Source organism: Botryllus schlosseri, chromosome 7 (assembly GCF_051294905.1).
Source record: "Botryllus schlosseri isolate E-star chromosome 7, Bs_hap1, whole genome shotgun sequence".
Taxonomy (NCBI): Eukaryota; Metazoa; Chordata; class Ascidiacea; order Stolidobranchia; family Styelidae; genus Botryllus; species Botryllus schlosseri.
This window is the reverse complement of record NC_137242.1, coordinates 22,437,328-22,464,208: the sequence shown is the minus strand read 5'-3', so window position 1 is coordinate 22,464,208 and position 26,881 is coordinate 22,437,328. Positions and strand designations below refer to the sequence as shown.

Below are 26,881 nucleotides of genomic sequence, written 5' to 3'. Positions count from 1 at the left end.
ACTCATCAGCCCACAACGCGCTTGCACAGAACCACAGCCGCTAGTAACAGAGTCGACCACAGCAAAACAAACTTTCAATTTAGTAAAGCGAAGCACCCGAATCCGAGTCGGCTGTTGCAGTAATCATTGAAGCTTTGGGTAATCGACTTGGGAAATGAAATTAAAACACCCACATAGTTCGGTGACATACTTGAAACTTGTTACAGCGGTCGATATACCGTGCCAAATGTCATGACCTATCTCGGTATGGAACATTGTCAAAATAAATGGAGACCAATACCGGCTTTTGAGTGAAATCTGTTTGCTGTACATGATGGATCAGAACAGACTGAACTTAGGAAACGAAATTACAACTCTAATATTTAAGAAACTTGGAGCAGCGGTAAATACTACATTCACGACATAACATACCTACCAAGTTTCAAGAATTGTCATGGTGCGAAACACCGTCAAAATCGACCTATACCAGCAAAGGTCGACTCAAAACATATTACGGTAACCTGGTTCAGATATAGAAGAGATGCGATTGTTACATCACACCTTGTTGCCTCACTTGCTCGGTAATTTTATGAATAGGAGAGAGAGTAAATAGTGAAAGCATAGCGTCCTATATGGTGTCGACACCAGAGATGAGCGGATTTGAAATTTCTATGTCCTAATCCAATCCAAATCCGAACCTTCAAATCCAAATCCAAATCCTAATCCATAACTTTCGCATATTCAAGTCCATGTCCAATCCTAATCCGATTCCAACTGGAAATTCAGAAAAAATACTAATTTATGCAATGGAGGGATTCGAAAATTTTCTTTCACAACCAACGATTCACTTGATTCAAGATAACTTAGTAACCTTAAGTACATTAATAACTGATCTGAATAAAGTTTGTCGCCGTTCGCCACACGACATTTCAATCTCCCAGAAAAAAGGTCAATCCAATCCAAATCCTAATCCGTTCTGAAAAAAATGTCTAATCCAAATCCAATCCAAATCCGACAAAATTTCACAAATCCTGTTTTTTCAAAACCTAATCCTAATCCATGCTCATCTCTGGTCGACACAGGCAAATCTCACGCCTCAGTGAAATTGTATCACGTCACAATTTCCATTTGGCTACAGGCAATTTGACGGTCATTTTTGACCGGCTTGCCGAGCATTAAAGTTGGTGAAACGGATATCAATCGAAAGCTGACTCTGCACTGATTACGAAAATATAAATTTTATTCCGCTCGTGGCCCTGGAACTCCCACAATCAGCCTCGAATTTTTCATTGTTACGGAGATTGGCATTGGGACGCAACAATGCTGTCTGGCGAAACGAGAGTAGCGTGGCTAATTTGAAATCCGACAGCGACGGGGTACAGTACTAATCTGGTTTTGATAGCTTTGCGCATATGAACTTGTTTTATTATATACTTTGCGCATATGAACTTGATTTATTATATACTTCAGGGAAAAAACAAATACCTATATGCTTAATGCAACGCTCTCGGATCGTTTCCTATCACGTTAATTGTGTTGTGATCATTGCAACTACCGCTTACTGTATAGCCTAAACCTGTTTTACGTCCCAACCGCTTTCTGTATAGCCTAAACCTGTAGCCGTTCTCTCGGTACAGACAGGTCACCGAGTGGAGCGGATATATTAATATATAAGTAACAAACGCACAGATAAGAGCAAAATACGCAACGAACACTACACTCCTACTCTGAACGAAGAGATCCTTTATCCTTTTCCCCTTGCTGCATGCCCGAGTGGCCTTGCCGCGCGGAGGTCATAGATCAGGCGGTTACACGTGCGCTGTCCCTATAAAGGCGATATGCTGGATTACCTATCGCAGCCTTCGTCTCGGGGTCACACACAGCATAATAACATTTCTGGGATGTTTCAAACAAGCTCCACGACGAAACCAGATTACAATATTACGAACGGGTCTACCAGATCGCAACGGGCACGGCTCATGAAGGTGACATGAATCTTACATTCGTTCTCAATTGTCTTGAGTCATTGCATGGAAGCAGCATCGCTTATGTGCAAAAAGCATTAAATCAAAAAGTTCCGAAAGGAAGCCATGTACCGGATAAGTCTATTATTTTTGTCTAGTACAACTGACGAATTGGATTCCATTATTTGGAATATGTGTGGTATCTTTCTTCCGCAGAAGAAATCTCCATATATTTTATCGAGTTAAAAGAGGAAGTCTATCCACACGCTCGAGCGCCGACTTTTACTCAGTAGAAAGCGCCTGCATGTACAATAGGGCTCTTCAAAATGACTTTTTCTCTCAAATCGTACTGGCTACTTGATAAAATTGTTAGGTTACCTAATTTAAGCCTACACACAAAATTTGGTTCAATTCCAGCCAGTAACCGCTTTGCTACAGGAGAAGAAAGTTTCTATTTATTATATAAAAATAAATAATAAAAAATTTGAAAATTTTCTGTTCACCCCATGAAAGTGTTAGGCTGTCTATAGAAACGATCCTCACCAAATTTGGTTCAATTCCAACCAGTGGAAGCGGAGATATTGCCATCGAAAAATTTTGATTTGAATAAAATAGTATTTACGGTGAGCACAACTATAATAAATAAACAAAGAATCGGTCACCGTAAATACTATTTTTATTCAAATCCAATTTATCTTACACCCAAAAGAGCCAAATTTGGCTCGCGAGCAATAGGTTCCCATCCCTGGCCATATAAAATTACCAACGTGGAATCGTGCGCTCCTCACGAAATAAATTTGTTTGTTTCTGGTATACGCTGGGGTGATTCCAATATATTTCCACTACACTTAAAATCCTGATGGAAGGTCAAGAAAAAACAACACGCCAACATGCCAGAAAGTGACTATACTAACAATTTACCCACCCGAAGATGCATCGTCATTTATAACTTGCCCTATATTTTCGAAAACTACCCCTCCATCAACTGTACCGATGAATGTGATCGCTTTGGCTGAGAATGGATAAATATTCGATAGTAATATGTGAAACTACAAATGTTAATGAAGAATTTCTTCAATGCAAAGACAAATGGAAAAACTCTACCATTGCAAGACGAACTGTTTTGAAAAACTCTGCCATTGCAAGACGAACTGTTTTTATTTCTTTGTCGGATTCACCAAGGCTTGGAGGTGACAGACCTTGGTGTTCGATTCAACTTGTCCACTGCATCTGTTTGAAGGTTATCGATAACTTGGGCAAATTTTTCATATATTACTCTTGGGAAATTGGCAATTTGTGTGAGTAGAGAGAAAATTAGAGAACATATGCCCGATCCTTCAGATGAGGAAATTATGGTAGCACACATGTTAATAATAGACTAGTGCAGACACCATCATGCTTGTTTCTTCAGAGTGAACTTTTTTATTAGTATAAGAACTATGTAACTTGTAAATGCTTAATTGGTATCGCGCCACATGGCCACCGTGGCTACCCACACACAAGTCAAGTCTGCTTTCTATCGCTAACCCATTCATTTTTTTACCTGCTCAATAAACAAACAAATAACGTTCAACAGTTCAGTTCTGTTGGCTATTTTATATTGACAAATTATCAGATATATTGACGATTTATCCGCTATGAGCTAGCCAGTTATGCACAAAGCTATTCGGGACAACACTGGGAACTAGCTAGCAGCTTGGTGGATGTGTCCACCATGGAGAACTAAGTCTAAACCCGTGCTGATACTGACATGCTCAAACTCATCATGATCACTGGTGATACTTACAAAGTCACGAAATCTAATTCTCAAAGCCAGTTAGGAGCCTATAATTTGAGTGCTTGAATAAATCTGCCAAGGACCTCTGCTAGTATAAATTTGAATAAATCTACTAAGGACCTCTGCTAGTATAAATTTCAACATGTCTCTAAATCTCTTATGTAAGATTCAGCGGATTATTTTTAGCCTTTGCTATTTCCATTACCTCTCGATTCACTGGCAATCCTGTCTATGTTGGCAAAACTCAACTCTGGTAGACCCGTCAACAACTCAGAAAATACAAGCTCCATACATCGCTGTGTAAATTGTAACTGTTACTGGTGACATCAGAAGACAAAGTCAGCAGCAGTTCAGTTAAATCAAAAATACGGTCAGACGCTAAGGCTTCTCAAACAGCTATAATGAGGAAGTAGGGTCTGGATTTCGCTAGCAATGACATGAAATCAGGCATTAGTAGTGTTGCAATAACCAGCAACTCATGCATTCGCAGTAACGAGTCGCCATAAAGGAAAAACAACTGCAATATTTCTGCACACAATGGTAGCCTCATGGAGGCAAAATTACGACCGCCATCCCTCCATAGGGGGCGCTAAAGCGGTGAGAATCGTCCATTCCCTTCAGTGATGAGCGGATGTTGATTTTTGAGAATCCGAATCCGTCCGACAGTTTTTGTGTCTGCGGAACTATCCGTCCGACTCCGAAGAATCTCATCCAACTATCCGACTTTATCCGGGAATCTCGTACAAGAATCCGAAAAATCCTTATCGAATAATGATATCGCAGAATATCAATTGTAGAGCTGAGCTTAGATACAGTTCTGCACGAAAAGATCACAAATTGTATCTATGGAATGAACAAAAACAAACAACAAAAATTGGAATTTTAATTATAGGAACGTTAACGCGAAGAAACAACGCTACTAATTTAAAGTAAGTGTGCAAATGAAAGTGGGGTCTCGGATCAAAAGAAAATTAAAAATGACAGATTATTAGGCAATCAGGCATTTAACCAAATTACCCAATATCAAGAAGTAATAGTAGCAAGTTGTAACCATGGAATTTTACAATCTCAGATGGTCAATATTGGATGCGGATAATCCACATTTTGTCCACAAATATGCTGGAATGTGTGAAGGCCTGTTCAGTGGAAACTTGCTGATGCTTACAATACTTTTAGCAAATCAGTTCAAAGTGATGAGCACGACGCTTATAGTCGAGTCACACAAAATGTCAATAATAGCACCATCCTGAATGTCCCTCTTTAGCTGTCCAAATTTCCTCTCCAGTGACTAATAGCAGGTCAGTAGTTGTCTTGCCGACTTGTATATTGGAAGAGAAGAAACTTATCTTCAACTGTGCTGTATCCTTGGCCTTTCGGATATAATTTCTAAGGTGCATTGGGCCATTTGAAAAGTTGTGGTGTTTCACTTGAACATAGCAATTATCGCATAGAGGCAGTGACCCATAAATCAGGATGCAATCTCTCCATGCTTCACTCTTGCTGTGCTATCTCTCAAGACGTCGACTTTCCTCATTGATCCATTACTACGGAGAAACGAAACTCAAGACAGCACGAGCAGTTTGACAACATTCGAGGTCTTCGAACAATGCAAAGTTAACTGTACCGTACGCGGTACACTTCGAACAGTTCATGGAGCTCCACTCAAGAGAAATGATGCATCCCTAACGCACTGATCACCACTGCTTGGTGTTGACTTTCAAACTGTTAACATGATCTCTCGTTTTAATCATATAGGAAAGCACCATAATAACGCTAAAGCTTTTTTTTCACAATTCGTCAACTGAAATCAAATTTATATGAACAGACCATTCGTTGAAAAAAAAACTAACAGCTTTTGTTTATATGGCTCAGTGGTTCTAGATGATTGATTCCGTCAATCATATAGGAGAAAATATAGCTGCTGAAGGAAGGGAAGTGTAAGCAGGAGTTGAATAGGTTTTGGTTTCGTTGTAACTGTATATAGGAATTCTGGATTTCATAGCCTTGTTATATGTTATTAGTTAACGTTAGTAAGGTATGCATGTATCTTGAATGATTTCAAAGGGGACGATAGGCTACTGTATAGTCGAGGCATCGTTATAATAATTATCGTCATTTTATCTGTCTACCTATCTTTTTATATAACTTTCTATATAATTTTCTGACTGCAGAAAGTTACTTGTATATGTTTGTATGCATATTCTTATTTGATTGGTCGGGCTACAAGTGTGTGGGTACTGTAGCTGTTAACTCGACGTGCCAAGCTGACGCAAAGTCCAAGTCCACACTGGGAATACCTTCTCACAATCACAAAATGGAGTTAATACATTGTTGAACGTCATTGGGATATATTCCGTTATGATCATGAACTGCCGGAAGACACATGGTGGCTAAAGATTGTGCCATGGTGGCTAAAGATTGTGCCATAGCACAAGCACCGCTGTATAGTGCTGATTGAAAGGGTATCATACAACTATTGTGGTAGTATGAAAATCAGTAATGCAACAAAGTACGCAAAGAGGGATTTGTCTTATATTTATCTACAGAAGACTGCCACAACAACTACTTTGAGGATTCTGGAGATTGTATGGCCTATTGTGACATTCCTCAGCTATTCCAAAACTACATGTCAAGGTGGAAAGCAAATGCAGTTCTGCGACTGATGTTGAAACAAAACCTTCAATTTTGTGAACTTGAGAAACTGCTCTGCGAGAATACTGTACTGATGATAACTATGTCAGGAGAGCTCATGTCTGATCATACCATCTTTTATCAGTTCACATATTATATATCGTTAGACTGGCAAGTATGGTATACTTGATGTGTTTTAGCAAATAAATTATTGTCTACTCTTGAATAGTAAGAATGGTAGTGGCGATAGTTTATTTGTATTTTCTTGGACTATTGACAAACATTTCTAGACTGCTACCATTCATATCGCAAGGTGTCAGCTGTCTGTATTTGGTTAACTATTGAATCGATGACTTTTTTCTATTGGCCTGTAATCAAATCTCACATCTAGTTACCACTATCCGGAAATATCCGTATGAAAATTTACAGCTATCCGACAATATCCGGGAAAAAATCTGCGATAATATCCGAATCCTATCCGACCGCCAAAAAATTGTCTAATATCCGGTCCGAATGCTATCCGAGTCCGTCCGATGCTCATCACTGATTCCCTTGCTAAATGCCGCAAAATACTGCATATCCGTATGTCAAATAGTTTGGCCCATAATGCTATCATGCTTCCTGATCATGTTGACGACAGACACGGATACCACGCGGACTGTTACAAGAAATTCAGTGCTTTACCTGCTGCACATCGTTCGTAATTAACTCCGTAGTTTGATGACAGTAGCAATGCAACCAAAAATGCCATCGATACCAGTTCACGTATCACAAGGCATCCTATTTATTCTTCAAAAATTCTTGAGTCTTCATCGACAACTGGTGCTTTCCCAAAGTCTTGCATTTTCTGCGATCGAACCAGAAATAAAGTAAATGGCAAAGAGCTGCCTCTTTTCAATGTCAGAACTCAAAAGTTGTGAAAATACAATACAACAGTACATACACCTGAACAATCAACGACTGACGATTGGAAGCAAAACTCAACGAAGTCAAATATCACAACTACTGCAAGCTTCCATCCATATCAGAAGAAAGCTGAAGCAAGACGAAAAATGAGAAGTAAATTGTTGAAAACAAATGCCTGGCGTGGCTCGAGTGAGGTTCATAAAAAACATTGACAGCACTAATGCTTTACCTGCAGGAATCGGTGATTGCAAAACAAGAAATACTCAAGCTGAAGACATCCTGGCATGTTATCAGCACTTGTTAATGGAATTCGGTGGAGAACAATCGACTTGCCAGAGATACCCTACTGCCAAGGTAGAAAGAGAGTATTGCAGAGCCCTTTGAAATCAAGTCACTGAAGGACCATACTACCAGGAAGAATTCCCTCTACATCAGATATAGCACATTCCATCTATTTGTTATGTATAGGGAACCCTTCCTGGTAGTATGGTCCTTCATTAGCATGAAATTTCGATACTCAATTATTAGTTAATTACTAAAAAGCTTGCATCGGGGCTACAACTCAGTATTCATTATCTGGACTCGGAATCTAGCATTATTTCAGTGCAGACATATATATTAAATAAGACATTACAATTTTGAAATCTGAAACTAGAGTCGCTAACTCCCAGAGATGCCACTGGGTTTTTCCACCCAGATTTGGGTTTTTCGAGCATCGCCTGGGTATCTGAGTTTTTGTCCTTGAAATCTGGGTTTTTTCAACATCATGTTCGTCAGGTCAATTTTAAGATACAAAATCAGTTACCAGATTAGTAAGATCATAATGTTGTGAAATGAACGTACTTCAGATCGCCAGTTGTCAATGGATATCGCTTTTATTGTAACAGCAGAGTCTTCAGACTCAGAGACTGTTTCACTACTAAAATGAGAGGCCTAGGGCTTGTGGTGCAATGGAGTTTCATTAAATACTGATTGCCGGGTCGCAGAAAACTCATATGGCAACTCATTGGAACTGTTGTCTTACAATTTTCAAAAGGATTGAAGACTTGAATGCTATATCAGTTGGTTATCAGCACATCTGTAATATACCCTAAAAGTCATAATTGGCAGTTTATATTATTTGTCGACTAAACATGCCTGTCACATTATCATAGCAATGTGATTATTCCTTAATGTGATTATTCCAGGAATAATCAATCGAAAGCCACTTTCAATTTGGTCAGGTCAATGAAAACACCAGCAAATACCCCTCAGAGATGGGGCCTGGCATTATTTGGAGTACAGTATTGGCACTGCGCATTTTGTCGCTTGCGTCTTATATTCTCTGCATTACTTTTCATTCAGTGTGCATGCCTCTTATTTACTTCGCCTAGGCTAAGGTGGGTGTCTGATCTTAAAGGCTACTCCAAGTTGTTTCAACACCTTCCTATTTTTCATTGTATCGCAGTCTTGTGATGTTTTTGAAACGATGAAAATATTAATAAACCTGATTGATTGATTCACTGCAATGCGTCACGAGGGAAACGACATGTATTTGTGAGATTTGCAGTGTTTACCGAGCCAAATTTTTACTTACTACCATGACTGTATTTCCAGTTTCACAGCTATCGCATAGAAATTTGAGTGAAATATAAGATCTGGGTTTTCTGGGTTTATTTAGCGTCCGATTCTGGGTTTTATTTAGCGTCCGATTCTGGGTTTTATTTAGCGTCCCCATCTGGGTTTTTCCGAAATATCCCAGTGGCATCTCTGCTCACTCCATGGTAAGTGGTCTGTTTTTGCTAATTTGTAAAGACAATGCTGACCTGGTTAAATATTCTGACATTTACCACATTAAAACCCATTATTAGCTGTAACACTATTTTCGTTCTGGTCGTGAATTGAAAAATGTGGCAAGAAATTTTAACGAAAACCGATCTTCTGACGCCAATATCTCGCGTTACCACCATTATAATGCGTCAGTTCATACATATTCTGTTAGGCAAAAGGCAGTTCTTAAAATTTCGGAACCGACACAGGCTTGAGTGTGATAACGTATCGCCTTTGTAACAGCATACCACCGGGTGAACGGTGCAATTTTTATGAGTCCAATGGTAGCCTTGGGCTTCATCCTGTAGATGAAAGGAATAATTTTCGCCTAAATCCATAAGGAAAATCACATTGCCTTCTTCCAATGATATCTTTCGATGTTTGAGGTAACTTGATTGCTGTTTCGTGATGAATGAATGTGGCTTGAGTTTAATTAGTTGTTCGATGAGCAAATTTACAAATTTATCGATGGAAAGTACTCGGGTTATCATAGGCTTACCATATTTTGGAAATCAAAAAAGAGGACACTTTTTCAGAAATTTGCAACATGCAAAACCGGAGTGAAATTCTCAAAAGGCGGTTAATTTTTCCCTCTTTGCGATCGGTTGACTAAAAAAAAAAGGTCTTCACTTCTGCTCAGAGCTGAAATCACCGTTTTTCACTCCGTAATACCCGCCGGAGCTTCACTTCTGTGCTAATATGCGGCATATCACTAGCAATTTGCTCTAAATCTGCCTAAATTTTCAAAAAAGAGGACAAAATCTCAAAAAAGAGGACAAAAGGGCGTCCTCCGAGGACACTTTCAAAAAAGTCAAAAAAGAGGACAAATCCTCTTAAAAGAGGACGTATGGTAAGCCTAGGTTATCATATCGGTTCTATCCGTAGTGACCCACTGATTGAAAGTGATGTCGTCATATGTATTTTGAAACTGGCTACTTAGGTATTCTATAACAGCATCTTCATTTGGGCAGTTTTGACATCTTTGCAGCATACAATCCTTGTTTTCTGCGTCACATGGTATCATGGCAATTAAGTCATTGTAATTATAAGTTCTTTCTATGTGACCAATAATTCTTTTTATGTGACCAGACTTCAACATTAATATTACGTTCTGATGGATTGTACATTCTGATGGATTGTACATTGTACATTAGGGTTGTTCAAAAATAACTTTTTTTTCCCGATTCAAGCCGTTCACCTCTTAAATCGTCAGGATGCAGTAGAAAACCTTGCTCACCGAATTTCACTCGATTCCAACCAGTAAAGGCCTCCGCAGACCAAATTGAAAGTTCCACGATCTTCGAAATGATAATATTTAGGCTCATTATTTCACTCGTTTGTGAAATAGCAACGGCATCGATGGAAATAATGGAGTCACCGGTATCATCGAATCTGGGGGAGTTTGAAATGGATGTTTTCGGGTAGATTACCTACATTCATCATGTTCAAAGAGCTTGTTTCAACTGTATACAACAATTGATATGCATTCTCTATCGATAAATCAAAGGAATACGAATTTAATAAATCTCAAACGTCGGTGCTTCGTCGATACGCCCTTCCTTTCGTCCCGTTGTCGGTTTAGTGGTACTCTCGTAGAAAGATCACGAGATCAGCTGGTATGCGAGGATCGGAAGCGTCAAAATGCTTCAGTTTTTGTTTATAGATCATTTAACGTGATATATTTGTAGATTGATAGGATACATCTCTGTAGTCAGTTGTGAAACCCGTAGTTTCGATGGACCGATCACCCAAGGATGTAAAGTTGCCCATCATAGGAGAAGTCAGAAGAGAAATCTTCATTTCTTCCAGATTACCAACTAATGGTGAAGTTCTGCAACGTTTTATGTTCTACATGAAAGTGGACAAGACTACAACAAGGTATGCAATAGCCTGCGTCAGGAGAGAACTTTCTGCGATTTGGAGAAAACTCGTCAGAAGTAGGACACCGCAGTACATCTGTCATCAAACAGATAAACAAATTTCATGCAAAATAACAAAACTATGCACAAAGTACAACAACGTTAAAAAGAAAAACGTCCGAGATTATCGAAAGACTCTAAAATCAATCGCAGAATTGCAAGAGTTTGAAAGTGAATTGACGTATTTGTTCGATATTGCCAAGCAAGATGTCATGGAACACTTGAGTAAAGATCGCTGTGCCTTTTTGGAGCATCAGCGTGAACTGAACAAAGTTATTACCGGTAGCCCACGCAAGCGATTCAGTCCGAAACCCACACATGATGTATCATGCACCAGCGGAAGCAAGCAAGGCTGATTTCATCTCGATCCGAATGCCAAGAAGAGTATCATCCTTGCCCGAAGTAGTGGCTTCTGCTGACAGATACAAACTTTCCCGTAGAGGATTGGAGGACATCTATGCTACACTTATTAGAGAATGTGGTGGTCGGGATCATCAGTAGATGATTCATGCGATTTCATTCGACGTTGAGATCTAATTTTTATTCATATTCTTTGGCGCAATGTAAGTTTGCAATGTGATTGCCGTAATTTGACGCTAGATATCGATGGTTTTGCAATATACTGTTTTGGGTGTATTCTGAAGTCATAGCCTATTAATTTGATGCAGGTTACTGCTTGCAATAACTTTAATACGTTGTGATGATCTTTTACAGGGTAGTTACAGCATATAGGTTACTTTGGGAATTCCTGAATTGGACAAAAATAAATCCAACAGCTTTGAAACCCTTTGGATCACTTCAAGATGCAGCGACGCTCTAGCTCAAGGGATATTGAATTACCCTTCATTGGAAAAACCAGAAGGGAAACCTTTAGTCCGTTTAGACTTCCTACTGCTGGTGAAGTGCTACAACGCTTTGCATTTTTTTTGAAAGTAAATAAGAAGACAGTTTTCGTTGCTAGAGGTCTCGTCTGGAATGAACTCGTGGCCATTTGGAGCAAACTTGCTGGAGGTGCAACGCCGGGATATATCTGCTATAAAACTAGGAAACAATTTACCACAAAAATAGACTCGTTATGGCACACGTACGAAAATATTAGAAAAAAAATGACTCAGTGACCCCGAAGACTCGGAATACAATTAAAGAAATCGAGAAATTTGAACGTGAATTGAGTTGTCTGTTTGATATTGCAAAGGAAGATGTCTTGAAACAATTGAATGAGGACCGTGTGTTTTTAAAGGATCAGCGAGGGCCACGTAGATTCACATTTGGCTATAAAGACCAGGCTCTAATTCAACAGCTCGGTCGTAAACGAGCCGCAGAGGATGCCGAAACGGATCGCAGAAAAAAATCGAAAGAAGAACACGAGTTCTCTTCTATTGTAATATCACCGGACTCAATTATATCTACCAGCGATACTGAGGGCTCTTCTGCCTCGGTCAGATCGACAGAAGATGAGATGCCCGGCTGCAGTGGCGTGAAAAATCCTGATTTCATATTTTTGAAAGTTCCACGAAACACGTCAGCTTTAGGTAGAGTATTTGCTGCTGCCGATAGGCATAAGCTTTCAAGCAATGCATTGAATGATGTGCTATCATCACTCATTCTAGATTGCGGCGGTAATGTTGAAGATTTTGTGATGAGTACATCAACAACGTTGCGGTCGAGAAATACTGCGCGCAGCAAAATGTTCACAGATATTAAGGACAAATTCAAATTTCCAACCAATGGCAGATCAATCACAATTCATTGGGATGAAAAGCTGCTGAGGACTGGGAATGAAATGTCTTCTGAAGAGTACATTGCGATATTGGCAAGTTTTCAAGACAACATAAAGCTGCTTGGAACAACAGCATTGGCATCTGGCACAGGATTGAATCAATCCACCGCAATACATGATATGCGGAATGAATGGGGCATAGCGGACCATTGCTTATCCATGTGTTTCGACACAACCTCATCCAACACAGGAAGATTCAATGGTGCATGTATTCTGTTGGAAGCACTACTTGGCCGCCCACTACTTTGGACCGTATGTCGTCACCATGTACTTGAGATCATTCTCTCCAGAGTGTTTAAGCAGATCTTCGGCACATCTACCGGGCCCAAAGTGGATATATTTGAGGTTTTGAAAGGAAAGTGGCAGTCTTTGAATTTTCAGAATGAAACCAATCATTTGCTTATTGGATTGAATATTGAAGAAGCCGATGTGCTGTTCGCAAAAACATCCTTGGAAGAAATTCATAAAACCAGTCACTACTTACCCCGGGATGATTACGAAGAGTTGCTTCGCCTTTCGTTGTTTTTATTTGATAAAACAACAATTCCGGACTTCAAATTTCGAAAACCAGGCGCACATCACCGAGCACGGTGGATGTCGTCTGCGATTTACATATTAAAGATGCTGCTCTTGAAAGACCAGCTACCACTTGACGAAGCAATGGTGACCAAGATGAGGCAGTTTGGTGATTTTGTTGCATGCTTTTATACAAATTATTGGCTGCGATCTCCACTCGCCTCAGAGGCCGCATTCAACGATTTGCAGCTCTATAAAAAATGCTGGAACTCAAGGTTGGGGATGGCCCAATGGCGGAAATTGCTGCGACTGTGATTGAAGCATTCCGACGCCATTTATGGTATTTAACGGAAGAACTCATACCATTTTCCCTATGTTCGAAGAAATTGCGGGTGTATGAAAAACAAATCATTGCGCACGAAGTTTATGAAGCTTATGATTTGTTTTCTGAACGGCCAATGTTACCCCAGAAGCCAGTCTTTCCAAACATATCAGAAGGAACTGAACTGAATGAACTGGTTGGTGAACGATCCATCCCAATATTCAAACACAAATGTGTTTCAGTGCGGAGGATATGGGATTTCTCCAATATGATGTTTCGAATTGGCAAGACTTTCCTGAATATAATCATCTACAAAACATTGTCACATCTATGAACGTAGTTAATGATGCTGCCGAAGGAGGTATTCATCTGTTAGATCAGCGGTTCCCAACCTTTTTGGTGCCGTGACCCTTTTATAACATTTGACAAGTTGCGGTGACCCCAAGGATAAAATTAGTTGAGTTGATCCTCCTTCACTGCACTTTTGGAGCTAACTAGTAGGCTACTAGGCTGTATATTAAATTTTACTTCTAAATAAATAAACAACACAACAAATCAACTTATCAACACAACAATTTGTTCAGTGAGAAGGCTGTGCTTGCTTCTTTTTAGCCAGATCTGAAATCCTTGGAGCAGTCTTTGCAAGAGCACAACGCAGATCATCTTCTGCATCCAGTCTGCTCTTGTATTTAGATTTGATAACCAACAAGCTTGAAAAGCCTGTTTCACAAAGGTATGTTGTTGGAAAAGGAAGAATTAGGCGCAATGCGATCTCAGACAGAACGGGATATGACTGCAAACTCTTGATCCAAAATTTGGTAACTGACAATGAAGAAAAATCAGTTTTTGCTGCATCACTGGTAATGAGTTCAATGAACTCCTCTTGTGCATTCTCAGGAACATCTTCAACTCTGATGGTGAATGGGCTTCTAGCAAGTGCAAATGGTGTGTCAGGTAAATTAGGAAAATATCTTGAAATTTCTTCTTCAAGAATTTTGAAGTGTTCTTTGACAGAAAGTATTGTTCTATTCATTGTTTCCTGTTCAATATCATTTTCCTCAAAGAAAGCAGATAAGTTCGGCAACATGTAAATTCTATTTTCATCCAATTTTTTTTGCCAAAGTTGAAGTTTCAACTTGAATGCTCGGATCTTTTCTGACAAATCTAGGCATGTTGCATTTGGTCCTTGGAGAGACAAATTTAACTCATTTAAGATTGCAAAGATGTCAACCAAGTAAGCAATTTTGTGAAGTTGGTTTTTGTCGCCGAAAAGTGCTTCAAACTGTGGTTTAGATTTTTGATTAAAAAATGTTTTCAATTCATCACGAAGATCAAAAACACGTTTCAAAACTTTGCCTCTGGACAACCATCTCACACTAGTGTGAAATAACAGAACATTATTGGATGCATCCAACTCACTGCAAACTTTTGAAAATAGGCGGCTGTTTAAAGCACTAGCTTTTACAAAATTCACGACACTTACAACGCTTTTCATTGTATCTTGGAATTCTTGTGGCAAAGTCTTCGTTGCTAACACTTGTCGATGAATCATACGGTGAGTTCCGATGGCTTTCGGTGATGCATTGATTACCAAACGTTGAAATCCAGACCTACATCCCAGCATTGCTGGAGCACCGTCTGTGCAAACACCACAAACATTTTCCCAAGGAATGCCATGATTTTGCAGAAATGATCCAACTGTGTCAAAGACATCGCGTGCAGTAGTTGTCGTTTCAAGTGGTTTGCAAAAAAGAAACTCATCTTTGAAATCACCTTCATAAATGTACCTCACGTAAACCAGTAACTGAGAACAGTTTGCCACATATGTTGATTCATCAAGCTGGATACTAAATATTCCAAGTGGAGCTGATTTCATTTCCTGGATTACTTGCTCCATAACATCAGCAGACATGTCGTCTATTCTTCTACTGACGGTGTTATTAGACAAGGATATTGTATTCAGTTTGTTAACATATTCAGCTCCAAGCATAACTCGAACAACGTCTTTGGTTGCTGGCAGCAGCAACTCCTCGGCAATGGTGTGAGGTTTCTTGGCTTTGGCGATTCTGAGAGCCACCAAATATGAAGCTTCAATGGCTGCCACATTTTGCTGTTGGTACTTGCCGCCAGAATCCAGCCTGTTTTTTTTTGACACAATCAGCTTTGTTCCTAAAATACTGGACATCCTTGCCCGCAAAGTTTGGATGCTTAGCGTCAAAATGGCGTTTCATTTTGTTGGGCTTCATCGATTCGGCTGACATAATTGTGTTGCAAATGACACATTGTGGCTGTTCAATTCCTGCGTCAACTATGAAAGTAAATCCATACTTCAAAAATTCCTCACAATATTTTCTTTTCCTAGTCCTAATACTTGTCTCTCGATTCATCATGGGATGAATACCCAGCGAACACAATTTCTGAAAAGTGAAAACAAATGCATTAGTGCGAGAAAAGTATTTGGCAACCGGATCAGAGACTCATCCCATTCATACATCGAACTCGACGTTATTATTCTGCGGCCATATTCCTAGTAGGACATCTCCAATACGTCAACGTCCAGACACACTGCATTGAATCCTGGCAATTCTGTGATACACTTTTTTTCTGTCAGTAACTCTCGGAACCCACTTACAGCACAAACTTATCAAGATGCATGACTGAAACGAGCTATTACACTACATACTATATATACAACTGTACAGTGGCGGCTCGTGACAATATCGGGTGGTGGGGCAAGGGCTGCAAGCGACTTTTTATTAAGATGACGTCACAATGGCGTTTTCCAACGTAAACAAGTAACTTAATGATGGTACGGTAACATGAATTTGCCGGCAACAGTGATTTTAACGTATGTGCCACGAGAGGTCCGCTGGTGAGCTGTGACTTGAAGTGTGGTAACTGCGTAAACGGCGTACGGAACCAAGATTCAACAGTCAATACGGTTCATGTTCGCACTAGACCTGGAAATGACTATAACTCGAGAGATAACGTAAGCCTAACTGGAAAGGTCAACGACTTCGGACAGATACGCAATTGTTATCTCATAGACTGGGCCTGTCATATTGAATCTAAAACATCATTCTAAAGAACTAAGAATAGCAGCCTCGGAAATTCGGTCAGCTGTTCATGACCAATCATTATTATGAAGCTGCAAGGGCTTCCACTGACGTGGGATCGAGCGCATCAACACCTGAACCAATCCGGCATTTTAACGGTAATTTTGTAAGTACGTGCAAAAACGATACTCACATTCGACATCGGAGTACTCAGACTCAGTCTCAATATCACTTGGCAAATCCGTTACAATGGAAACCTCGGCCAGACTAGAATAAAAACTGCGAGAACACAAACAGCCGCTGTGACCGGTGTTGATAATATGTGTCATTCACTTGACGTCACAACGCACATTCTGCCTTTTCTGTAAACATGCCAATATTGGAACTTTCAGTCAAAATTACGGCAATTTCCGATTGAGTTGAAACACGGAAAGTCGGTAATTTCGTCATGAAAAAAAATTCTGAACATGATTCCGCAAAGTTGTCATGAAGATGCAGTTGACCTTTAAGAGTTAACTTTCTAAATTTCTAAACTAATGAAATTCTAAACTTTTCAGAAGGCCTCAGGTGACCCCAGGCAAATTGTCAGGCGACCCCAGTTGGGGTCGCGACCCACAGGTTGGGAACCGCTGTGTTAGATGAATACAAGGACATTCTGACCCATGACTCCAATCAGAGAAATGTAATTTTGCAATGTGTAGAACACATTCGCAAAGTACGCCCAGACTTCAAAAAGACTACTTTGGGAAAGTGAATATTGTTAATTCCTGTGAATATATTATTACGTGTGGGTGCTTCATTCAGTTCATTTCTTGTTTTCTTATTTCAAACTAAATGCTGTGATTCTGGTTTCTAAATGCTGTGATGTTGGTTTCTTTCAATAAAAGTTCACAAATTTGCAGGAAATTGGTGTGGGTTTTATTATAACTAATCATCAATATATCTTACTTGGACTTTACTGCAGGCGTTCAGATGGGTCAGGACATGTAAGATATGGGTTAGCATTCATTCACACAAACTGGACAACACTTTTCAATCGTAGAAAAAAGATGAAAAAATCTTACCGCAAATGGTATTTTTCCAAAAATGTCCGAAATTTCAATTTGGTCTGCGGCGGCCTTTACTGGTTGGAATCGCGTGAAATTTGGTGAGAAAGGTTTTTTCAGGCAACCTGACGATTTAAGAGGTGAACGGCTTGAATCGGGAAAAAAAAGGTATTTTTGAACAGCCCTATTGTACATACATACACGGAATGTGTTCCTGCAGAGCCCGCCAACACGCACCATTTCGGCCTCAATCTAGCAAAAGTAGAAAATCCTACTTTATCTCAGGATACTGACTTTTGAATGATTGGTAGAGTTCCCTGATGGTACACCAAAGCAACCTCATTTTGCTTATGTACATTGCGGGAGATGCTCACTTTATCTCGAGCTCCACGCATGATTCTTGTATTCTCGCCAACGGAGTAAAATTTAATTACCAACTGCTTTGTATCACAGCTCAAACCTTTTTCCTTTTGTCACGGATGGTTTGCTGAATATTCCTGATGCTTTTTCGATTTTGCGTGCTTTTATGACACTGTAATACGGCACTTCAAAGTATTTTGCTACCACGATTGAGGTGCGCATTTTAGCAACTTGAATTTTCTCTTGAATACGTCATGGTCTCCTCAGCCACTATTCGGGTCAGGGTTGCCAGATTGGCCCTTTCGGGGCCAAATTTCACAAATTTGGCCCTTTTTAGAGGCAGTTGGCCCCCAAAAAAATCTTTGGCCCTTTGGCCCCCTTTTTTCGATATTTGGCCCTTTTTGGAAGCATAGTTGGCACATACTATCAAACTATAGATAACTGCGTAGGTTAGTTATCTATAATAAAACTAGCTATTTAAATGAATATGAATTCCAGAAACCAAACGTGAAAAGCGGTATCGTTTTAGGCATTGTTTGCGCAGAATGCTTCCTCATGATGTCGCCTTAATGCTAGTATTGGGTCTTACCAGTTATCACTGTACTGTACGTGCTTTGCTTGATTGATTAAGAACCGTGCGCTGTGCTAAAGGGAATGTTTAGTTTTCCGTTGTATAGGGTTGAATATAGTTTAGTAAGGCACTTAGGCTACTTAGGTATCATATTTGACTTCAATGTGTAATTAATCTGTCATAATTTCATAAAGATTTGGCATTATATTAATTTGCTCTGTTTGTTGATGGGAATTTGTGTTATCTAAAGTATTATTTCACTCAAGAAGACGCATCTGATTTACAACATGCATAGTCAAAATTAGTCAGCCGACAGCGCAACGAGGTCGTGTACTGAGAATAGAACGTTACTGCGGTTACAGACAGTGCTTGATGTATTCTATCAAAAGTTATCTAGCAACCCTATTCAGTTTTGTATTTTTTTTTACCATAAGCTAGCTAGCTAAGTCAATTTGAGTATGGCATCATCAGCAAAGGGCCAGTGGAAGAGCAGTTATGATAAAGGGCGGAAGTATAATAGTAAATGGGAAAAGAAATTTGTTTGGTTAAAGAAGGCGAGTGATGGTTCAGAAGATGCATATTGCAGGTTATGCCATACTACCATGATACCCAAGCAAAATAACTTGATGAGGCATGAGAAGTCCGAAAAACATATGAGGAGAGTTCCATCGAAAGGGCAAACTTCGCTAAAAGTTGTTAAGAGTTCAAGCAGCCAAAATGATGAACTCAAAATGGCTGAACTTCAGATTGCCGTAAGCGTAACCTGTCACAGTGCTATTCGTTCGATTGACCACCTTGGAGAAATCATGGTAACACATGGAAAAGGTAGCACTTTGGAAGAAATCAAGATGCATAGAACTAAGTGTACATGCTTAATAAAAAACATCATTTCACCTTCCATGAAGTCGGATTTAATTGATGATTTAAAAGACAAGAAATATGCCATTATTGTCGATGAATCAACTGACATCTCTATCCAAAAGCATTTGTGTATCCTGGTTTGCTACTTTAGTGAAAAAAGGAATGAAATAATCACTGCATTTCTGGGTTTAATTCCTGTACTTGAAGCAACAGGAGAAAATCTTTTCAATTTGATTGATGCAGAAATTACAAGCATCAATCAAAGTCTAGCAAACTGCATTGGTTTTGCCTCAGATGGAGCTTCAGCGATGCTTGGTTGCAACAATTCTGTGTGGTCTAGGTTGGAGAAAGTGTCCCCACAATGTGTGCAACTCAGATGTACCTGTCACTCACTTGCATTATGCATTCAGTATGCATTTTCAAAACTGCCATCAAACATTGGATTTATGCTTTCAGAAATACCACGATGGTTTTGTAACAGTGAGTTAAGGAGGGAGGCATATAAGGAGCTATTTCTGGGCATGAATGCCGCAACAGCTGTTGAGCCGATTTCAAGTATTCCACTGCCATTCGAAAAACTATCATCGACCAGATGGTTAGTAAGGGGGAAGGTGATGTTTAACATTTTAATGAATTGGCAGGAGCTCAAGGCCTACTTTACCAGTGCAGAATTAGCTACAAAGAAGATGGATGGAAAGTACAAGGCTCGACTTCTAAAGGAAATGCTATCTGATGACAGCAATTACTTATATTTTGTGTTTGCAACACCAATTGTGCAAGAATTTGAAAGGGTGAACAGTCTTTTTCAGCAAACAAAAGCGGATCCACACACCTTGTACCAGGAACTGAATTTACACCAGCAGAGCCTTCATAATAGGCTTTATGACACCAATGGAAGGAAAAGAAACATACATGATGTTGATTTCGGAGTCAAATTTATAACAGAATGTAACCATGTCCAAAAAAAGAATGTCAAAGCACTCCAAGAAGTAAACAATGTTAAGACAAGGTGTCTATCTATGCTTGAGGAAGCAGATTGTCAAGTTTCCAAGAGACTTCCCCCTGTCAAAGATACTTTCAAGAATTTGTCATTATTGAATCCTGTGGTTCTTCTCAACCAAGCATCAAGACCAGCTTTTGCAAAACTGCCACTTTTGCACTTAGCAGGGGATAATATCGGTATGATTGAGGAACAATACAGAAAGGTTATCTTCATTGACTGGAAAGAAGCGGCACCATTCAAGGCACATGGAATTCCACACGACAGTGAAGAATTTTGGGTCGGAGTGCTTTGTCATGATTCATTCAAGGAGCTTGCAATGTATGCATTAACATGCCTTGTAACTCCAGTGAGCAATGCTGTTGTGGAGAGAATATTCTCCCTTGTTACCTCGGTCAAAACAAAAGCAAGAAACCGCATGCAGCTAAAACTTCTAGATGCTATTGTAAGGATAAGAGCAAATCTTATGCTTTCAAACAAGTGCTGCAAGAACTTTCAAGCAACACCAAAAAGGCTGCAAAATTTCACGGCAGATATTGTTTATGCCAAAGATTCGAGTGGAAACACTGTTGAAGACGAAGATTTGGCATTGTTCTTATAGAATGTGGACTGTGTAGGAATAGAATGTGGACTGTGTTTGAATGGTTAAGACAGACCAATATTGAAACACAAGAAGTTTTATTTGACAATATTCAGCTGGAAAAGGCTTGACATAATAGCAGGTATTCTAGTTACGATTCGGTGTCCTACAATGCTATCAACCGGTGTAGTGGATTTAGTGTCCTGCAACAGTATTAGCAATATAAATCAGGAAATTCCTGTAATTGGCAAAAGGTCTATGGGTGATATTGCAACGTTAACGTCGTTGTTAACGTTATTATGCATCGTTTAACAACGTTATTAACCAATTTGGGTGTTTTAAGCCAGTTTGGCCCTTTTTCGCCCTATTTGGCCCTTTTTTTGAAATGGTTTGGCCCTTTTTCTCAAAAGCTGTCTGGCAACCCTGATTTGGGTTCGCTATCGGCTATCCTCTGTCTATTCGGCGGAGAGCATGAGCTGGTTTGGTATTTCCGGGTTGCATCGGCCGTGTGTTGCGGTCGACACTGTTGCGGTTGCTGGTCGGTTGCTTGGTTCTTGGATCTGTATCGTCTGTCGGGTTGCGGTATATTTTGTGAGCTGAATAAACCTCCATACTGGACAAAGGCCTCTACATGCGTAAAAGCTATGGAAGAGATCGTTCAATGCTATGGAAGAGATCGTTCAATGCAAGTTTCAGGCATCCGAGGATAGAATGATTTCGATGCCCAAGGCATACTACAAGGTTATGATGTTGAATCTGATAATGTTATTGGCGTTGAAGGTTCTGGTGCTTCTATCAGTGAAGGTGTTGGAGTTGGGAAAGTGTTGGAGTTGGGAAAGTGTCCAGTAGTGAAGAGTTGCATGGTGTACCGGTACTTATCTCGTGCTCAGATACTACATCCTCTATCGCTTTGCCAGAGAATTGCAGTGTAGCAACTGATGTCAGTTTGGATGGTCCTGTGTTTGAGCATGAAGTGAGAGTCTGACTGAGGATTCAGTAATAATGCAGCCCCCATGTAAGCAACGTGATGAAGAACGATCAGAATTCGGCTACAGAGGCATGCCTAATAACCGGCATAAGATACCGAATGACACGGGTACTTGCAGCAATCGCGGGAAGCTAGTTGGAGCAGAATTCGAATGGATCCGTTTCAACTGTCTCAGATCTTCCGAATTGGTTGAAGTCTTACGTCTACTATGGACTGACGAATGGAAATTGCATGTTTTATTGTGATTGCTGTATCTTGATTGTTCGAGTTGATATTTTGTGAGTTAGATTACTTTCTATAATGCAGCTCAGAATAGATTACTTTCTATAGTGCATCTCAGAATTAGAGGAGGGTGATGAAGCAGCCCTCGTGCGCCCCCTATTCGGGTCCGCTATCGGTTATGCTGTAGCTGTTTCTGGTCGGTTACTTGGTTCGGGCATCTGTATCGTCTGTCGGGTTGCGGTATATATTTTTTGAGCTGAATAAATAAAACCTCCTGAAGACTTTGATCATCATCCCAGACATCCAGGTCCTCTTCGTTGACTTCATGCTCAGGAGGATGACGGGCAACTGACGTCTTTTTGGCGTAATAACCAGCAATTGAGGAAAGCTTTCTTTTCTTGTATTCGGATTTCGTTCTGTCTTTCAAACCGTGAAGCTTGAGTGGACTGACTCTCTCCTATTCAATTCAATGTTTTATCTAGCTATTACATCTGAGCAATTACTCTCCCAACTGGCAGTACTGCTACTGATTACTTCGGGTTTGTGTTGGACAGATCTGGAATACGGAATATCAAGCTTACAAAGAGTGTTCACTGCGTTCCGACAATTTGCGTTGCGCCGCGCCAATTTGCGCCTTTCTACTAGTTCTTTCCATTATATGTGGATGGTTTCTTTCGTCGGGGCTCTTTTGTCGCTGTAAGAACGGCAGAGGAGCCCAAATAAACCTCCGACGGGAATCGAGCCGGGTCCGTCAGAGGGGTGGGTGCTTATCGTTACCACTACGCTATCTCCCCCGCCTATATATCTGCAAGTTTTAAGGACCAAGCATAAGCAGTAGGGATAACTTCAACGAGAAGTATATAAAATGCTAATATCATAATCTGAAACATTTATAGAAACCATATAACGAATTTTTGACCTGTAATTAGAAAGAGAGAACAAATAAAAAATAAGCTTGTATACAATTGTCACACATAAGGGTTATCTACATCTCTCCCATAGACACCTACACATATATCATGATACTATGCCCAAATAAACCTCCGAGGGGAATCCAACCGTCATTCCCTTCATCCTCATGAGCATTACCACCTCATGTACCACAATTGTTTTCTGAACTTGCGTTTGCGTTAACTGCCTCGATACTAGCGCAACGATTTTTCTTAACTTGCTTGGCTGGCTTGACTGGTATGCGGAGGAAGACACACAATTTCCACATTCCTCTGCAGCATACGCATGAGCTTTTTTGCCACATCTTGTATGCGACACATTTTTCTGATGAATCACAAAATGAACCATCACTCATGAAACAAATCATGATATGTAGCCTGTTTCACTGTGTTTTACTTTACAATTGTTGAAGGAGGCATGCCACGTTCCAAGCGAGCATTGGGTCTCTTCCCCTTGAATATTGCTATTTGTGGAACGTAGTGACCAGCTGCATTTGGTGCCATTAGCATAGTTTGCACTTGTTGTTATTTGGCTACAGTACCGAGAACCTTTACAGCCCACAACATTTTGCACGCCAAGAACCATACCAAGTCCTGTTTCGTCGGCATTATATATTCGTTCGGGGTTCCCAAGAATTGCATACTTGTCATTAATTATTTAGTTAATTTGAAATACTTATCAACAGTTGGCCTGTTCAAGTGGGTGGCCCTTTGAATAGGTAAGCAAGCCTTATCTATTCAGTCACTAGTGTCTTTTTGACGCGCACGAAACTCCCTCCACCAATCCAATACAGCCATCTTTTTTCCATCAGGGAAATTGTGTGGTAGATGAGTTTCTTCAACAAATTACAAAATGAAAGCCAATTCTCTTTTATGTCTTCAACGGTAAGTGGGAAACCGCGTCTCTCAAGTTCTAAAATATGAGTCAACAGTTTTTTGACTCATTAGCCTCCCTCAAACAGTGACTTTTTCAAATCTGACAAGTGACGGATTTGAGTTGTTCTTGATATGTTGAAACTTCTGGCTACTGACCTAATTTTGATCCTCTGGAAACCTCATCCATGGCTTTTTCGCATATCCCTTTTATCCCAACTCGCTCTACTACTCTTTCTTTGAAAATTTCGTGGCATTTTAGCATCAACCATATCTGCAAAACGGAGTGATATGAACACATGTAAATTGCCTTCAAATTACAATTAAATACAGCTACCTAATAACACCAATAACACCTTTTTGTATGTTACTATCCAAGTAACATGTGAAATTTGTTACAGCAATCTACCAAATAGTTCGACGATATTTGCAAGATGTGGGTCCCAAATGAAGTTTCAATCCCTTTAACAGCCACATCTAGCCGCGACAACTACATCACATATTTGAAATCTACGAACTGGCGGTAAACATCATCCAACGACCAAATCGAATTCATAATCTACACTACTGCGGCTTGCAGTACACCGAAAACACGAATATAGTCTCACACCTAATTCAGTATACAGGACCGGATTACATGGCTATGCTAGAGATCTGCCACACCAAAGGAGATCGCAGCCTCGCAAATCCAGCATCGGAAAATGACAAAGTATTGCAGCATCGAATTGGTTAATACACGCGCTTAAATACCGTAAAGGCCGTATCAGACGAGGCGATGCCGGCCGATAATTTCTCTACCATCATGTGAGAGATCGTTGCACTTGATTAGTTTCAGAAGGCGTTGACCCGTTGCATTTAAACCTGCTCGGGGATGATTGACATCTGCGAATCGGTTTTTTGTTGTTGTACAGGTCAGGTACACTGTACAATACAGTGTAGTACATACGACCGTATTATGATCATCCATCCGACAGCTCAAAGCTCTGAGGAGCAATCCTTCCGAATACGAACAATCTCATCCAAATACCCATGCAAATCCGAAAAATCTTGTCCATAATCCAGAAAATCCGAACAGAACGGAACCATGGTAGTATGGTATTTGTAAGGGTAGGTCAAAAAAGTTGAAAGTAGCACGAGTTTTGACTGCCATGATAGCTGTAGAAGAATGTGCGCGTGCTGATGCTACTCGAAGGTGGTGGGTACATCCGATTTTGCAACGCCGGCCTATACTTGATAAGTGGAACAGCTCCATAATTCAGTACTACATCGCAGTAATTCGTTTCGCAATGCCTCGCCAGAAGGTCCGTCCGCCAAACGGCTTGAGCAAAAGTGACGCTAGTCAAGTTTCGACACTGGTTTATATATGGATACGCATGAGCGCATCTCCCACTTCTCTCATCGCCGGCGATGTCGCCGAGTTAATTGACACTGTCAATTAAAATCGGCGGCGATTCGGCCGATGGCAGCGATGATAAAACAAACACTAACGCTCCGCCGACATCGCCTCGTCTGATACAGCCTTAAGCCAGATCAGCTCGTGTCTGTGTATAGATAACAAAATGTCCGACATATGTTCCATTCAAAGGTTCTCGAAACGACTATAATAAAACTCGAGCCACCGATTCTTTGTCGGCAAAAGGACCGACTCTATTCTCTCCGTGTATTTCATTAGTGTTGCGTCTCTTGCTATATATTATAGCCAATTTGTATTGCACTAATTGCTCTCGTTTTGTGAATTCCCTAGCAGCACCTAGAAGTGGTACTGAAACGAAGCCGATTTTGCTCAGCAACGAATCCAGCGCTTTTAGCCTCCAAGCAAGCCACGCTGGCATCGTATGTAGTCTCGCTACGAATAGGTAAAACGACGAAACCGCATACGATTGGAGAACAGCTTGTTAAGCCTGCAGCCATTGACATGGCCAGACTCGTATGCGGCGACGACGTGGCCTCGAAATTGCAGTCCGTATCACTATCGAACGACACAGTCCAAAGTCGCATCGAAGACCTTTCACTGAATATAAAGTGGTTGCCCGAATGAAGAAGGCGGGAAAGTGGAGCTATCAACTGGATGAGTCAACCGACACGGGAAAGCACGCGCAGCTAATGGTTATGTGAGGTACGAGGGTGATATGGACCTCGAAGAAGAATTTCTGTTTTGCACAACAGCAACGGGCAAGGACATCTTCAACGTCGTGGACAACTTCCAACAAAAAGAAGGCATTAACTGGGAAAACTGTGTCAGCTTGTGCACTGACGGCGCTCCCGCAATGCTTGGTGCTCGACAGGGCTTTACTGCACGAGTCAAGCAAGTCAATCCTAATGTCCAAGTCGTCCACTGTCTTCTGCACCGTGAAAATCTTGCTGCGAAACATTTGTCTCCGGATCTTTCGGCAGTGATGCACGAGGTTGTTGATGTAGTCAACTTCATCAAATCCAGTGCTGTTAACTCTCGTCTGTTCGAGCAGATGTGTGTCGACCATGGTTCTCAATTCCAACATCTCCTATTCTACTCCAGTGTGAGATGGCTTTCTCGGCGGTAAGGTCTTGCGCCGTCTGGTAGATCTACGAACGGAACTAAAGGTCTTTCTCAATGAAAAAGTACATCGTCATGCCATTCGGTTCGAAGATAAGGAGTGGATGCTAAATGTATGTTACTTAAACGACATCTTCACCGCACTCAACGATCTTAACACATGAATGCAAGGCAGAAATCAAAACATTATCAGTCTCTCCGAGAAGCTGTCTGCTTTCAAAGAAAAGCTGCAGGTCTG

General features: G+C 40.4%; 1 protein-coding gene and 1 long non-coding RNA gene across 2 annotated transcripts in view; one reads left to right on the top strand and one right to left on the bottom strand.

Moving 5' to 3' along the window:
* Positions 1-4,590: 4,590 nt before the first annotated feature.
* The window catches only part of LOC145442973 (uncharacterized), a 153,860-nt gene continuing 131,569 nt past the window's right edge, over positions 4,591-26,881 (bottom strand). The window contains exon 4 of the long non-coding RNA XR_013916227.1: positions 4,591-6,894. This is a non-coding gene — a long non-coding RNA (uncharacterized LOC145442973). The remainder of the gene's footprint in view (positions 6,895-26,881) is intronic.
* LOC145442804 (uncharacterized) lies at positions 17,920-21,549 on the top strand. Its single transcript, XM_080320816.1, has one exon. It carries the CDS (start codon positions 19,095-19,097, stop codon positions 21,096-21,098), a length of 2,004 nt encoding a protein of 667 aa, XP_080176942.1. The 5' UTR covers positions 17,920-19,094; the 3' UTR covers positions 21,099-21,549.

Bases quoted from the DNA above. Each gene is read 5' to 3' on its own strand.
- LOC145442804 (XM_080320816.1), top strand. From the start codon at position 19,095: ATGGCATCATCAGCAAAGGGCCAGTGGAAGAGCAGTTATGATAAAGGG.